The sequence below is a fragment of the Hylobates moloch genome, unplaced genomic scaffold, assembly GCF_009828535.3.
Source record: "Hylobates moloch isolate HMO894 unplaced genomic scaffold, HMol_V3 SCAFFOLD_8, whole genome shotgun sequence".
Classification (NCBI taxonomy): domain Eukaryota; kingdom Metazoa; phylum Chordata; class Mammalia; order Primates; family Hylobatidae; genus Hylobates; species Hylobates moloch.
In genome coordinates, this window is record NW_026652283.1 from 5,661,856 (window position 1) to 5,678,027 (window position 16,172).

At 46.1% G+C, this 16,172-nt stretch overlaps 1 protein-coding gene across 1 annotated transcript in view; it reads right to left on the minus strand.

Moving 5' to 3' along the window:
* Positions 1 to 16,172, minus strand: part of ANO2 (anoctamin 2) — a 355,270-nt gene that overhangs the window by 168,599 nt on the left and 170,499 nt on the right. Inside the window, exons 13-16 of the mRNA XM_058442076.1 lie at positions 12,157 to 12,317; positions 7,220 to 7,302; positions 752 to 763; positions 406 to 516 (exon numbers count right to left, since the gene is read on the minus strand). Coding sequence (XP_058298059.1) covers positions 406 to 516; positions 752 to 763; positions 7,220 to 7,302; positions 12,157 to 12,317 — 367 coding nt within the window. The remainder of the gene's footprint in view (positions 1 to 405; positions 517 to 751; positions 764 to 7,219; positions 7,303 to 12,156; positions 12,318 to 16,172) is intronic.

Sequence of the window (16,172 nt, forward strand, 5' to 3'; positions counted from 1 at the left end):
TTATTGTGAGATAATGTAATACACTTAGAACAGTGTCTAACATAGAGCAAGCACTCGATAAGGATTAGCCGTGGTGGTGGTTGGTCTGGTGGGGTATTGAATGTTATTATTGTTCAATATTTAGATGATAGTAGGAATCAGGCCTGAAACTGTTTCTCCTCCAACCTGCCCTCCCATTTTGACCAGATAGCACCGCTATCTGGAAAGAGAGGTCAAGTCATGGCGAAAGCCCATTCATCGCCCATGATCTCTGGCTGCAGGACAATGCGAGATGTCATGCTCTCATCTCAACCCGCCCCACATCAACCCCTTCTCAAGCCCAGTCTCCCTTCACTAAGGTGTGCGAAACAAAATGACAACAGGATCGCAACAAGAGGACCGTGAGCAACAAGCGCAGCTTCATACCTCATCGCCACACTCCGTCGTGTTTGTTTCCGATTTCTGGACAGCCGACTTGTTGCTCTCCTTTAGCATTTTCTCTCGAACTTTGGTTTCATACTCAGGCCTGGAATGTTCCTAAACCAAAGAGCAGTGAGTGGTTAGTAAACAAAAGGAAGAATGACCTTGGCCTGAGGGTTATAAGCAGACACATGTACATTAACATCAGCGTTTAGGATTGAACGCTATTGGATATGAACTGCCCCACCACACACAATCACAAGGCGTCTAGACGTCACATCCTAACATAAGAACACAACGTGAGGAAAAGACAAGGGACACACAACACTCGTTATCACACTGAAAACCAAACCTGGGCACGTTCCTGGGGATAGCGCCAGTGTTGAGAAAAGAGAGAGGAAACGTTAACCGGATGGTTGACACGAAGAGGGGCCCAGTGCTTTGCAGAGCAGTTTCACCAGAGGCAGAGGGATATCCCTGGTCATCCCACCAACCATTGTCACACTTCAAACTTTAACTTTCAACAAGCCAACTCCTAGCTGGAGAAACAGGTGTGCCCCACAGCTGGGAGTGAGGGCAACAACAAAACTCCTTCCCTGCTCCATTATTCTCTGAGCTAAAATGGTGACCAATAAACATCAAAGTCAAGGGTGGCCATAGGGAATCTTAAAACTCACTTGCCTGGACCTGTTTCCTGTACAGCCTCGGTGAGTAACTCATTGGCAAGTACAGCAATGCTCAAGAGACCTCACTGGGCCATTCAGCAACACAAACCTGAGTTGTGAGTCACCAGGCATGGGAAAGAGCACCTAACTAATCCAGAGAACCATGGTCAAATCAGTGCAGATGCCGGGGTAGGAAAATGCATGACTCACTTCAAAGAAAATTTAACTGTGTACACCTGGCCTCATTGGCGGGCCTTCCTTACGGTTTCCAGCTCAAGAACAAACATCTACAGGTGTGAGGACTTCATGTTCCTGCATCGTTTATCGATAACTCCTGGGCAGGGATTCAGGTACTGGCTCACAATGGGCTCTGCCATTCAGGGAACACACATGTCCTTATCTCTGTCCATATGTCAGAGATTCCAAACGTCAACAGGCCAGGCTCTTGACCTGTCTCTGGCTTTCCCAAGACATGCCATGATGCAGGAGAGGACAGACCATGTAAGTGACTAACAGGCATAACTAAAACAACAGCAGGTGGTGCCATTCCATCCTCACCCATTCTCCGAGGGGACGTCAGTCCCACCCCTTCCAGGAGGCCTTCTCCAACTGTTGCAACATACCTACCAGGTGGGGTCTCCTCCCTCTCTGAATTCCTAGACTTTTATAGCTTATACCACACACCGTAGATCTTCATTACGTATTTTTCTTTTATTTTTTCCTAGCTGTTTTGCATGTGAGAGTCTTCTTATCCTAACATAAAGATCAGCTACCTGCTCTGTATTACTCTGTTTTGCACAGTACTTGGCACCGTGCAGAACACACAGAAATCTCTAACTGCTTGCAAAGTGCACTTGATTTGGTCTCTCACCTTCATCCGTTCTCCAACACAGCATTTCCTAATGTGTGTGCCAAGAGAATTTCAGCTAAAAAAGGATTCCGAGATCTAAAAGACTGGAAAACACTAGAACGTATCGACTTTCTGAGAGTCACAATGAGCATATTAAAAACTCTGAAAAGTACTACTGTCAAGACGCTTGCTTAATTTTCCTAAGCACATCATTTCCCGCAGAGCAACTTTTGCCTGTAACAATAAATAACCTGCAGGAATACTTGGAGAAGTATGGTTTGAGGTTCTCCCCCATGGCCTCTGAAATTTGGTTGCTTTTCTTCTACATTATTCCAATGGGAGAGTTTAATTAAAAACTGTAGGAGTATCTTTCAGTGAGTTCCAGAACATGGGTTCTAAATCTCTTCAAGACAGAGGAGCCTCTCCCCTTTCATACCCTGCACAGGGGCTAAGGGAGGCACCCCCAGATGACCAGCAGGATGTTTCTGATTATCTCTGGCTTTCCAGGACATGATGCGGCAGCACACAGAGGATTTTGCTTGAATCCCTCTAGGTATGGCTATGGCTCACCTCCCTCCAAGCTGGGCCCCAGTTCAGAGCTCCCTCATCTTTTTTTCTTTTTTTTTTTGAGACAGAGTCTCAACTCTGTCGCCCAGGCTGGAGTGCTGTGGCATGATCTCGGCTCACTGCAACCTCTGCCTTCCAGGCTCAAGCAATTCTCCTGCCTCAGCCTCCAGAGTAGCTGGGACTACACGCACATGCCATCAGGCCCAGCTGATTTTTTTTGTATTTTTAGTAGAGATGGGGTTTCACCATGTTGACCAAGCTGATCTTGAACTCCTAACCTCAGGTGATCTGCCCACCTCTGCCTCTCAAAGTGCTGGGATTACAGGCATGAGCCACTGCACCCGGCCATAACCCTTACCTTTTTAAAGCAAGCCTAGCTTCCTAAGCACTCGGACAGGAATCCAAAACTCAAAAAAGAGACAGGCTGCGCTGCACTCAGCTGAAGCAGGCCTGACAAGGACCTCCCTGTTTGCAGCCAAGCAAGTGGGGTGAGGTTATGGAATCCCTCAAATTGGACAACTGAGCTCCTGACCAGAGCAGAATCCAGCCCCTGGGAGGGCTGCTTTGACACACCCAGCCATGGGCAGATCAGCCTGATACTCCTGATGTTCCCCAAACACAACAGCACTGGATGGGTAATCTGATGCCAAGTCATCACAGATCATCGCCCCTCCCATCGAGACTCTGGGAACCGTTTCCACGTGGTCAGTCTCCCCAGGAGCCAGCTGCGAGGAAGAACCCAAGCCTGCTCAGGACCACGCTTGTCTGATGTAAAGAGGTAAGTCCAGAGATACATCCAACAAATGTCTTCAACCAAGAGTCGTCAAGCACCTGCTATACTCTGAGCTCTTTCCAGGCACTGAGGCTATACTGCCAGTCCTAGACACAAGATACCTCCTTCCCCGGAACTTATCTCCAAGTAGAGAAAAGTTACAGTGAGTAAACCAGCACACAAATGAGAAACTAGCAGATGAGGATAACAACAGCAGAAGAAATAAAGCAGGATGGCTGCTTCAGATTGGGGAGTTGGGGGAGGCCAATCTGAAGATGGCAATGTTTTCACTGAGACACAAAAGCCGAGAAAAGACAGGCCTTGCAGAGTCTGGGAGAAAAGCAGTCTGTGCAACAGGAATAGCCAGGGCAAAGGCTGGAATGAGCTCGAGACAGAATGAAGGCCTGGGTAGCTGGAAGGTCTAAGCAAGGAGGAGAATGACACAAGCTGAGGTTAGAAAGGTAGGCAGAGGATTTGGTTTCCTATGAAACCAGAAAGAAGTCACTGAGGATATCTAAGCTTTGATGTGATACATGATGGGTGGGAGAGAGATGGGTGGGCAGGATATCTGTGTTCAGATAAGGCCACACTCTCTAAGAGGTCCAGGGTATTCCTGATGTGACAGAAGGTAATGGGCAAGAGTGGCCCACTGAGCTGAAGATTATCCCATTTTGGAGTATAAAACTCTGGAGGTCTGGCAGATCTCCCTGCAAAAAGGACAGACAGGATCAGAGGAGTCCTTCAATAAGTCCTGTGCTGGTGTCCACAGGAACACCCATAGGCAGACCTGCACTGGCCCAGGGGGGTGGGCCGTTGGGCATGGTTGCTTCCTTCCTTCCCCACCCTCATAAGAAAGCAGTCTCCAGTCTTCTTCTGGCTTCTCTCTGGTTTCCAAGCTGGACTTAAGCCCTACTGCTTGTTCTACCCCTCCTGGGGTGACCCACCTGCTGGAGGCACCCAGGTGGGAGGACTAGAGGGTACACAAGCTTTGGTGTATGTCAGTTGGCACCTTCCTTTCCCCTGGGAAGCAAGTGTTTCCTAGTAGATACCGTGGGGAAGAAAGAAGTCTTAAGGTTATAGAAAGCTAGACTCGCAAGCATTCCTGATACTGGGAGGTGTCTCGTTAAAACAGAAAAAACTTCTAATCATGGCTTTCAAGGACCCCTGCTGCCTCCCTCCCTCCAATGCCCAAGTAACATCTGCCTTCCACTCACTCCTCATTTTGAATGTGGGTTAAATTCTTCATATAAGTCCTAGGACCCTTGTTCAAGTCATTCGTACCTTGCTATCCTGACCTTCATGCCTTCCCATGGCCTGGGAGATACAGATTAGCAATCAGGACCCTCCCTGACCCAGTCACCAGACTACACTTTTTCCTTGTCACCACTGCATACTGAGCCCTGTCCCCTGAAGCCAACTTGCCTTTCAAGATATCTTGTTGTTGCCTCGCTTTCCCAGGTCAAGGCTTCTGCTGCTGTTTCTTTCTTGTGGGCGCCCCTTCTTCCCTTTGCTGCCCATTAAAAGCCAACCAGTCTTCAAAACCCTGATTTTTTAAGAATTTCCTCTCTACATTAGCCAGAGCAGTTTCTCTCTCACACTCTCCATTCTATTCTAAATATTTATAGACCAAAGAGCACCCTGCTGAATGCAGCCCTTTGGAGATCAGACACTATGCCTGAGATAATTCCATATTCCATACAAAAACCTAGTATGTAATAGATGCTTAATGGCCATGTTCAGAACTGAACTGAAATTGATGTGTGCTAATCCAAACTAGAAATGCATTAAAGGAAAAGTTGAGGCTGGCCTGTGCACATGTGGGGCACGCCAGTCACGCTACAGAACCAACCAGCCTTGCAGCAACCTCACACGGAGATCCCATCCAGAATGTCTCCTTAGGCCCTGGGTAAACCCAGCCTTGGCCAGGCCCCTCTCAGCCAGCACATGAGCTCCTCAAATCATGTACCTCCCAGGAAGTTACCATGGCTCATTGGGTTAAACAGATAAACAGGAAACCTGGCTACAGAAAGAAAAATGGATTATAATCTCACTCCTGCCAGGGACTTGTTCCAGAGATTTCAAGGGTATTGAGTTATAACTGAGGCTTTTCTGATGGAGAGACTATGTTTACACTTGCTCTCTAACAGCAAGACGTGAGGGCTTACTCAACTCTACTTAGCAGACACACTTAACTTGTCTCTGGCCCCGCACAGGCTTGGATGCCAAAATGCATCTTCTTCTCTTTTTTGGAAACATTCTATGGCATTAGGGGAGTAGGCACTGTACCCTATCCACCTCCCCCAGCCTCCCTCTCTCTCTGTCTCTCTCATGTATATGAGACATATTTCAGCTAAATCAGATGGGACCAATAATACAAAGATTTCCCCACTAGATCACCCATATTCAAAGTTCTAGAGTTCTTTCTATTGGAAGGACCAGTTTGGGAATTTTCCTACAAGCAATGCAACTGTCTTTATTATTCCCTGTTGCTTATCTTCCTAAATAATTTGAATCCTCTCTGAAGGCAGAATGCATATGTTTATTCTCTCTTTCACCACAGAGTTCATGAGAGTATTACCTCAGGGTATATGCACAATACCTAGGACTGGAGTAGAGTGGGTACCCAATATATGGTAATGCAATGGGGTGGAGTGGGATGGGAATGCAATTAAGTGAGAACCCACGGGAGGTGGAGAAAGGCTATATCATTACATCTCTCCTTCCAGCATTTTCAGGCAGCACACCCTGCACTGGTAGATTCCATTCCATGCAGCTGCCCTGAGGGTCCTGCCATTCTTCAGCCTACCTGCTCAAAGGCAAGTAGACTACTTAGAGCATTAAGGAGAAGAAATGGTGACATGCCACAGATGTGGGGACATACAGGCTTGGGAAGAGACTAAATTAAGGATTCCACTTCTTTCTCATAAAGTGTCAGGGCCAGAAGGCCCCAGGTCCCTAGTCCAAGGCAATCACTGTAGGAGAGTAATGAGCAGGCTTGTGTTGCCTGCAGCCACCTTACTGCTGTGGCCTTACTGCTGTGGCCAGCCCTTGCAAGTGGGTACTCAGGCAACTGAAAGTGCCTCCTGGCCCTTCTAGACACAGCCCTCAGCCCCTCACCCACAATATCCACACTATTGAGAGTCCCTGCTTGATATCCCATCCATGGTGGCACCTGGTATCAGGAGGCCTTGAAGGTTTTAATGGTCAGAACAGAGGGGCTTGCTGAGCTTGGAAGTGAAAGAAGAGGGGAGGAGGGCCGAGTGGCAGTGGGGTTGCTTTTGGAGGAGCAGGAATTATGGTGGGAATAGATCATGGGAGCAAGCACGACACACTGCCCGTCATCGGCTTACCAGCATCGAGAATGGGGGGCTAGTCCTCAGAAGAGCTATGAGGGAAGGCTGACTTATTTGCATTATTTAAAGATCATCTGTCCAGAACACTGCTCTAGAAGAACCTACCCTTTCCCTTAGCTCACGCCTCCCCCACTCCCCAGTTTCACACACAGTGCACGGGCTTATACCACAGAGGTTCAGTGTTTCTTTCTTCATTCACAGACATCAAAGACAACCAGCACCTGACACCCTGCCTCTCCTTTGGCCCTCAGGAGGCTCCTAGGGCATTCTGACATATCCCTGATTCTCTGGCTTTATGATCTCAAGATTACCTCTTGCCTCTTGTTCTTGCATCTTCTGCCACCTCTTTCCCCAGAGGAGGGCACTGGGACATCTGCCCAAACCTCAGGCTCAATGCCCTCCAGCTCAAGGGAAGAGGGGGTACTTGAACTCTTGGCCTCAGAGTAGGTCAACCATGGCCCAGTCCATGGAGCCAAGCTACACAGGCAGCCACTGTGAGACCCAGCCAGTGACAGCAAACATACATGGTTATCTCACTCAGAGAGTCCATTTCCAGGATCAAAACAAAGCAAAAGCCCACAGAAGTATGTGAGAAATACATGAAAGAACTCACTTCTTCCTCTTCTATGCCAGTCAGGTCCCAAAAGTAGCCCAGTCGCATCTGTAGCCTCTTCCAGTTTTCCAGGAACATGGTAGCTTAAAAAGAACAACAACAACAAAAACCTTGATTATTTTTGAAGAGTGGATTCTGTACCCTTTGGGCTCCCAGTGGAGGTGGGGGATAAGCTAACAGATTTTAAATTTAGGAGCTCTCTAATGCATTTAGCCTTTTTTTCCCACTTCTAAGTGAAACTGATAGAAATACTCCACATCCTTGAGAGCCAATAGATATGTTACACACACACACACACACACAAACACACACGCACACACACACATGCACACACTCACACACACACAAACACACGCGCACAAACGCACACACACACACACACACACACACACACACACACACGTGTGCTCCTTTCTCCACTTCTAAGTTATGAGAAGAGGGTAAACACTGATCCAGAGAGGTGAAGTAAGGATGGCAGGATGAAGAAAATAAAAAGGGAGGGGTCTGTAGGATTTTTAGACAAGCCTCATCTTGCCTACGCATACATTCTTTCTTCTTTCACCTTCATCAGCACTGTCACTTTTTCCCTACGTTTCTTTCTTTCTATCCCCAGCACCACTTGCCTCATTTGGGCCCTAATCATCTCATTCTGAGGTTACATCACAGTCTCCTAACAGTTCTACCTGACTCCAGACTTTCCGCCTTCCAGCCCATCCTGCGTGTAGCTGATAGAATAATCTCTGTAAAGTAGTGTGCATTCATTCTTCCATTGGCTTAGCAAATAGTTGTCGAATGCCTGCCACACCTACACATCCATCAGTTTGCCTGCCCCACCCATGGCCCTCTGAAGGACTAGCATGCCTTTCTCAGCATGCTCTAGGAAGAAACTGATACCCCCACCAGCACAACCCTACTGCCACGGTTTGTTATACCAGGGCTGGACATCTGATCCAGGGCCTGCTGACAGAGCAGTCAGATTCCCTCCTGTGAAAACTGAAACTGAAAGACACACAGAGGAGCAGGCATGGGAAAGACCACGCAGCACCTGCAAGGAGGGAAGGTCTTCGCTTCCCACAGCATCTCTAGCTCCAGTTCCCAAGAGGCCTGGTTATATTTCATTTCCTACACCCAGGAGCTTGTCTCTTGCTTTCTGAAAATAAATCTCTTGTTATTTGCGTAAGTTTGTGTGAATTTCTAATCCTGCAAAAGCACCAGTCCCAACTAAGGTATCTGCAATGTACAAAACACCATTCTAGGCATTGTTGGGGAGATTAGGTTAACTTCGTGTGGATTTTGCTTCTCAAGTTGTTTACAGTCTGTGAGAAGAGATTGTAAACAACTACAACACAAGACATAAAGTGATCAGGGCCTTAAGAATGACACAGATGAAAAAGCTGTGGGCCTACGAAGAGAAGTGCTACCTGCCAGAGGAGGCATCCGAGCTGATTTTTGAAGGACAATGGCATTTGGGCACTGAAGGAGTGGGCAAAGGAAGGGTGCCAACACTACCTGCCTACATGTTCAATGACTCCTTATAGTCTAAGTTCCTCTCTCTGGATTCCAGGACTGGGCGAGCCTGAACTATCTATCTGAATCTCTCATCCTGCCATTTGACAACATACATCTCATGCCTGCATTACAGCTGGGTCATCCCCTCACTGTCATCTCCATACTCGACTTGTGCAAATTGTCCCGCTCTCCTGTGCTATCCCCCAGCTTCTACCCTCATTCTATCCTGACCCAGCTCAAGTCCCCCTCTTCCATAAGATCAGTCACCATGGCGCCCTGTCCTCCTCACTCCTACTGCCCTATATTCATGGCACCCTGGAAAGGGAGGGACATGACATTCCCTGAGGCCATCCCTACAGGTCCACCCCACCCCTAGCAGGAGCCTGAGCACACTTCACTACATGCCATGCCTGACTCTTGGCTGGCACTTCATGTCTGTGACGTAATAAGAGGACTGTGAAGTTTTCCTGGCTCTTAGCTGCCTATGTCTACCTCGGTCACAGCACAGAACTGAGAATATCGAACACCTATGCACTGGTTGAAGACACAGTTACTTAAAGCTGCATTTGTTTTACTTGCAGCTATATTGTGGTGCACTGATTTGCATGTTTTCATCTGACATAACATTTTGCATGCACTGATTTGCATGTTTTTCTCCCTTGGATTTGAGGCCTTTCTCGAGTGTGTGTATTCTGACCTCCCAACACTGGCTTTGGCCTGGGGATACTAAGAATGGTAGTAAGTCCCTCCTCTTCCTACTGCTCCTTCCTTGGTTCCCGAGGAGGGCTGTGCACACAGCAGTGCCCAGAGTGCTGACCAACTGGTGTCTCCATGAAGGGAGAAGTCAGACTGCAGGAATGATGAGAGGGGCAAAAGAGTCATGGATAGATGAGTCGTGAGGGCAAGGGAGGACCACCATACTGATGGAGAGCAGCTCCCAGTTCTGGGTGCACATCTATGCCAGGCACTATACTACACGCTCTGCATGCATACCTCATTCACCTGTCACAAGAACACTGTGGGGTAGGGATTATTTCACTCAATTTACAGATGAGGACGACGATGCCCAAAGGTTAATCTGCCCAAGGTAACAGGGCACCTTGGTCAAGAGTATTGACTTTAGTGACACAGAGCTAGGTTCACATTTACCTGCTATGGGATCCCTAGCTGGTAAGGAGCAGAACTGAGACACACATTAGGTCTGCCTAGGTCAGTGTCCTTAACCTCTATTCAGAAAAGAATTCTGAAACCCTGTCTCTTTCCTTCCCTTTCAGTAGGACTTCACTCTCTTTCCCAACGTTCCCTGGAGTTTGAAGTCAGAGCCACAGGGGAGCCAACAGACTTGGGTCCTGCTGACTGGTATCCCCCAAGACCTCCTGACTCCACACCACCCCTTCCACTGCCACCAGCAGCCCAAGTCTCTCTCTATGTACAGCCATTTCTTCCCAGCCTTATTCCCGGCAGGCCTGGGCCCTGACCCAGGCCCACCCAGCACAGCACCACTAATCATAATAATCACGGTAATGAGAGGCATTACTATTATTTTTAATTGTAATTTGTAGACAATCTCACCTAAAGGCTCTTGGCTGCTGTAACTGAACAATCACATAAAGCACAGCAAGGCTGTCAAAAAACAAAACCAAATCCTACCCTATGCCAGGAAGCTCTGGCGCAATCCCACCCCTGGGTACTTTCCCTGCACTGCGATGTGAGAGGAAGACAGTGGGTCCAGGGCTGGGGTAGGAAATGACTGAGGATCTCGGAAGGGGTGGGAGGTAGCTGTTCATTACAGCTATCGAGGGAAGAGAAGAGGCAGTTGTTGAAACCTGAAACTAGGAAGTACAATTGAAAACCAAGTTTCTCTACAACAGGGGATTATGTGTCCCAAGAAAGTTCTTGAAGGATTATAGACCTGCAGTTATTAGGCTTCAGCAACTCAATGGTGGTAATATCTGCAAGACAAATTATGGGCATTAGAGTTGTAATACAGCAAAACATGAATACGTATTCTGGGCTCCAAATCAGTTCAGGTGGATCTTGGGGTAATTCCACGACGCTCCTGTTTGATAAGGAGACACAGAGCTGCCAGTGACTTCCCAGGCAACAAGCCCCAACTTCAGTGTGTTCTACCGACCCTGCCTGTGAACAGTCAGTCCCAGGACTCTATGATCACAATTCCATTTCCTCCTGCTCCCTGCTCCAACTCTCGATGGGCTGAACACTGCCCGTGTGCTCCCGGGACGCAGCTGCCTTCCCTGATAATAGAGAATAGAGTGTGCCCTGGAAATTTTTCTTGGTGGCCTAGGAATACGGGAATCTTTCCAGTCAAGTTCTGTCTCCAGCCAAGTGAAGGTCCCCACGGGGAATGGAGGAAGGTTGTGTTCTAGTTCTCCTAAGAACCACTGAGAACAGGCCTCTCCCTCTCCTCCTTCTCCTCATACTCTCAGGGACGTGTGACTCAGGGCCCATCCTGGCATATCCTCCGGGCCCCATGGAGTCAGTGATAAATCAAGCAGCCTCTGCAGCAGGACTGTGGTCCTGCCGGTCTGTGATCCAATGTGAAACCAAGGGCCTGCACATTCGGTGATGAGTAAAGGAGCAGGCGGCTACTCAGATGGGCTGACACATGTTGACTTGGTCCCTTTTCTAATACTCATGGGTGTGTCTTCTTAGAAATGCTCAGTTACCATGGGGTGGTTATCCCACGTTATTCCAGTTTGTGAGAATAGGAGTGTGTGTGTGTGTGTGTGTGTGTGTGTGTGTGTGTGTATCTGTGTGTGTTTACAGTCAGATACCTATGGCTCAGAACAAGTTTATTACCCCATACTCTGGGAGGAAGGGAGGAGGAGAAAAATGAAGGAATTATTTTTTCCACCACAAATCCCTTTGGTGGGAATACTGAAAGCATTACTCTGGCATTAAATATTAAATTAAACAGTGCAGGGACAGTACAGTCTACACTCATGATGTCCTAACAATCGCACTGAACAGGAGTCAGGAGACCAAATCTCAGCCCACCTTTACCATGAGCTAACTCTGTGACCACGGCAGTCACTCCACCATTCTAAGTATTGTGCTGCATGATATCTATAATCTCACCTAAGTCAGTGTACCTGGAGGAGTCTTATGGGTGTGCTAGACGTTTTCAAACAGGCGTTGGTTCAAATTCTGAATAAATCACACATGGGGCTAGTACATGGTTAGCATGACTACATCTGAGAGAAAACAGATAAAGACATGAAGGATATTCCTATTTCTATTCACACATATGAGTAAAGAAGAGAAAGGTGTTATCCTTAAAATACTTCTTGGGATGGGAAGAAAAAATGCAAAAGTAAGTAACCTGAAGGGGATGAGCTTTAGAGCTTGGTCACTGTGCCCATGTAAAGGAACCACCCATATAAACAAGCCTGGTGATGGCCACATACCCCACAGAGCCATGAAGATGGAGAAGAAGACGGTGGCAGGATTGTCAAACAGGTGGCTGGCCCGTGCGGTCCCACAGGCTGAGCTGAGGTTCCAGTAATCACAGGACTTGTCGCACAGGGGACACATGGTGAAGGCGTTCTGCTGGTCACACATCTCTCTGCTGCAATAGATGGAGGTTGTTGGGTCAGATGGAGCTCAAGCATGGTCCACTCCAAGAAAAAAACATCCCCCAAATATCTCCCATTTCCAAATCTATGGCTGAGTTTTTCAACTCCATAAGTAAGGAATGTTAAAGAAGTTAGCATTGGATTCTTCACCTGGAGAGTGTTACTCATATTTTGTTCAAAAACAACAACAAAAAGACAGAGTATGGCACTCCCTGTCACTACAAGTATCCTGGAAAGTTAGTGAGATCTGTCAGAGACATTGGGCATTAAATTATGCCTCATAAAGTCCCTTCAGAACATCTGGGGTCCATGAGGTTGGTGGAATGGGATGCATCAACAGTTGTGAATAAATCACAGCCTGAAGCTGGATTTCATCACCCATTCTTCAGTCTAGGCTGTTTTTGTAAAGCCTACTGGCTTCTCACAAACACGTGATACTGGTCCCAAGTAGAAACAAACACGAGTGTGTGGCTAGACCTGTGCGTGCTCTCACCTCTAGAAGGAGAAGTTTTACATGGGGAAGAATGGAGTAGATCTGGGTGGAAAGCCCTTTTCTAAGAGCATGAGCTGCAGAGCCACTTGTAGAATGGAGATCAATAACCTCAACCTAATAAGAATTATTGTAACCATGAAATAAGATTAGGGAGAATGAAAGAAAAAGGCAAATTCTTCCAAGGTCTAGATTCTTTGATACTTGGAGCATGAACCAAATAATCTCTAATGGCCTGTATTCCAACCTATTCTTAGTTTATTTCCATTTAATGGACTGAGGAATATATTTGAAATTCCATTCATTCGTTAGCTGACTAGCTGTATCCAACAGATTTAGGCTCATATGAATGCTTGGAAATAAGAACCAAAGAATCAGCCCTAACTGACTTTCCCAATAACCCTCTATACCATACACTGATAGGAAAAATGAATGAACTCATCCCTCTGTTGTGTAATATTCTCCCAGGGAGACGGGAGGATGGTTAAGCTCATGGTTCAGGGGGAAAGGGTGGAGAACTTAAGATTTCACGAAAGCAAAGCATTGGCTCTTCTTACAGGGCAGCTGGAGACAATGATGGGGAGGCAGGGGATCCAGCGCTGAGAACCACAGCTGTTTCCCACAGAAAGAAGCAGCAGAGGGCGCTACAGAGCATGGCTCACAAGTGGGAGCCACGGCTAGGGACAGCAAGCTGGTGCCCTGTGTGCTAAAGCCAGTGCTCAGAGGAAACCTGCAAAGCCAAAGGATGCCTGGGTCTATTTCCCCCTTCATTAAGAAGTTCAAGGGTGGCAGATTTACTGAGGGCTTCCACTTGCTGTCAAGCCCCAGTTTCTAGGCTTCTGTTTTTAATGAGCTACTAAGTCCACAGGAGGGAAAGGCCTTCTGTGTGAGAGAATGGAAATTCTCAGTCCCTGAGGATAAACCCCAGTTCCTCCGCTGACGCGCTGCTAAGCTCTCCGTTGGCAAAGGTCAATAAAAATGACTCATCCACATCGAAAATATTAAATAGTCATATCTTAATAATACATTCAGCTGTGCTAGTTTCACCTGGGCATGTTCTGCTTGGTGACTAGAGAGCTCTGTTTATGTCTTCTGGGTCAGCCCTGTGTTTGCTAAGTAGTTGAAAAGGAATTGCTACTTTCAGAGAGGGAAGTACCCTCTTAGAAAACAGATTTACACAGAAAATCACTTGTCTGTATAAATTCTAGTAAAAGACTTTCGCTTTTAAGTCACGTCCAAGAACATATGGGTTCCTCAGTGCTGCTCTTCATGTGTTAGGGACTTCATGTGTTAGGGACTCTTCATGTGTTAGGGACTCTTCATGTGTTAGGGACTTCATGTGTTAGAGACTCTTCATGTGTTAGGGACTTCATGTGTTAGGGACTCTTCATGTGTTAGGGACTTCATGTGTTAGGGACTTCATTTAACTCAGTGGTTTTTTCTTTTAAGCATGGACTGAGGAGAGACAGAAACCTAGTCAACTGAATCCTAGTTGGAACTAGTCAATGCTAAAAGGTCAGGAATGAAAAACGTATTAGCAGCCAAGTGGGTGCAATGCACTTTGAAACCTAAGTGCTGTGTAAATTTACTTGTCTTTAAATTAGAGTGCAGGCAACTATCCATCATTTGTACAAGATGGCAGCCACCATGGTATGGATTCTCCTCAAATCATTTAAATGTGAAGTCAGAATGCTTTATATATGTATTGGAGGGTTTTTGATGTAATCAATTTTAACAGAATTCTAGAGGAATTCTGGCTAAGAATGACATCGAAATGACTTTGTATTTTCTGAGAGAGGCTGCCTCTAGACAAGCTGAAAGATGAGGGAAGCCTGCCTAGAATGGAAATCAGGTCTAGGGTATTCACTAAGCTGCACAATCCACAGGTTTCTAGTGAGAAGTAACTGTGGCTATAAATCCAATGCTGTATTCCTTTGATTTATTATTTTCTCTAGAAAGCCTAAGAAGCTTGATAAACGGCTTGACAGTCCATTGAACCAAGACCCTAAAGTGAGCAACATTCTTCAGGGTAAATCATTGCTCATGGATTAGGTGATTCAGAGCCCTGTTAGCACAACGGGAGAAGGTACAAAGAGGCAATCATTCAGGAAATTCAGACTAAACAGCTGCTATTAAGGTCTCAGACCTAAAGTAACCAATCTTTTTTCAATATGGTTTAGATTAATCAGCTTTTTAAAAAATGTCCTGGTATTCTCTGTTCATGTAAGTGCTTAACAAATGAAATCAATCCCTTGGTGAGTAGAGACAGGGAAGTTCTATAGAGGTATCATGCATGCATGGAAGTATTACTTACAAGCTTATGCTTATATTTCACATATCAAAGTTAAATTACTGGGAATAAAAGGTATCATTTAAAGTTCCACCTAATCAATGTCAGTTTTCTGGTTTTGATGTTGTGCCGTAGTTACATAAGACGAAACCATGGGAGGAAACTAGAGGAAGTGTACACTGGGCCCCTCTGTACTATCTTTGCAAGTTCCTGTGCTGTGAATCTAAAATTTTTCAAAATAAAAAAGTTTTAAAAAGTGAGAGATAGTAAATTTCAGGCTTGATGACAAAATTAGCAACCTCTAAAATAATCCCAGGAATACTGTAAGTTTTTAATCACAGTTATGAGTGGCTGATAGACACAAACCCTTAGAGTATGTGTTTCTTTAGATTCAATATTGGTTTTTAGAGAATATCCCTTTGTTTATAAGGAGTGGCATTTCCTGAGTTCCCATCAGACCCACAGAAGTTGGACTTCTGATGAATTTACAATTATGTTTAAAAAACAGTTCCTCTGTTTTTAAAGAAATCTATTAAAATGTTTACTTTTTTCTAGTATTTACACCTTCCTGATTTGCCAGGCCCCATCCTGAGTCTGAAAAAACAATATCCAAAACTTCAATTTTGTAGTAATTTTAAACGTTTTTGACTGTGACCTACAGTTAAAACAATCTGTTACATCAGATTTCAGTATGCAAACACATACCCTCACTCTCACAAACACACTTACAAAACTGAAACAAAATCTAATGAAGCAACACTTACCCATCTTTCTTATAATGAATACTAATATTTATTGCATTCTAGCCTGTCTTACCCCATCTTGTTTTAGTCCACTTAAAAGCCCATTAAATTGATTCCACAGCCCACCAGTGGTTGTTGTCATTTCCACAGTTGTAGAACACCATCCACTCTGACGGGCAATGTGACGCATCCACGGTAACGACTGCACTTTACACTTGAATATCCCTGCATGTGCAAGAGTGTGTATGAATGTGGCTGTGTGCATCTGTGTGCAGACATCTATCTGCACGTGCATGAGTGTGTGAATGTGAGCTGTGTGCGTCTG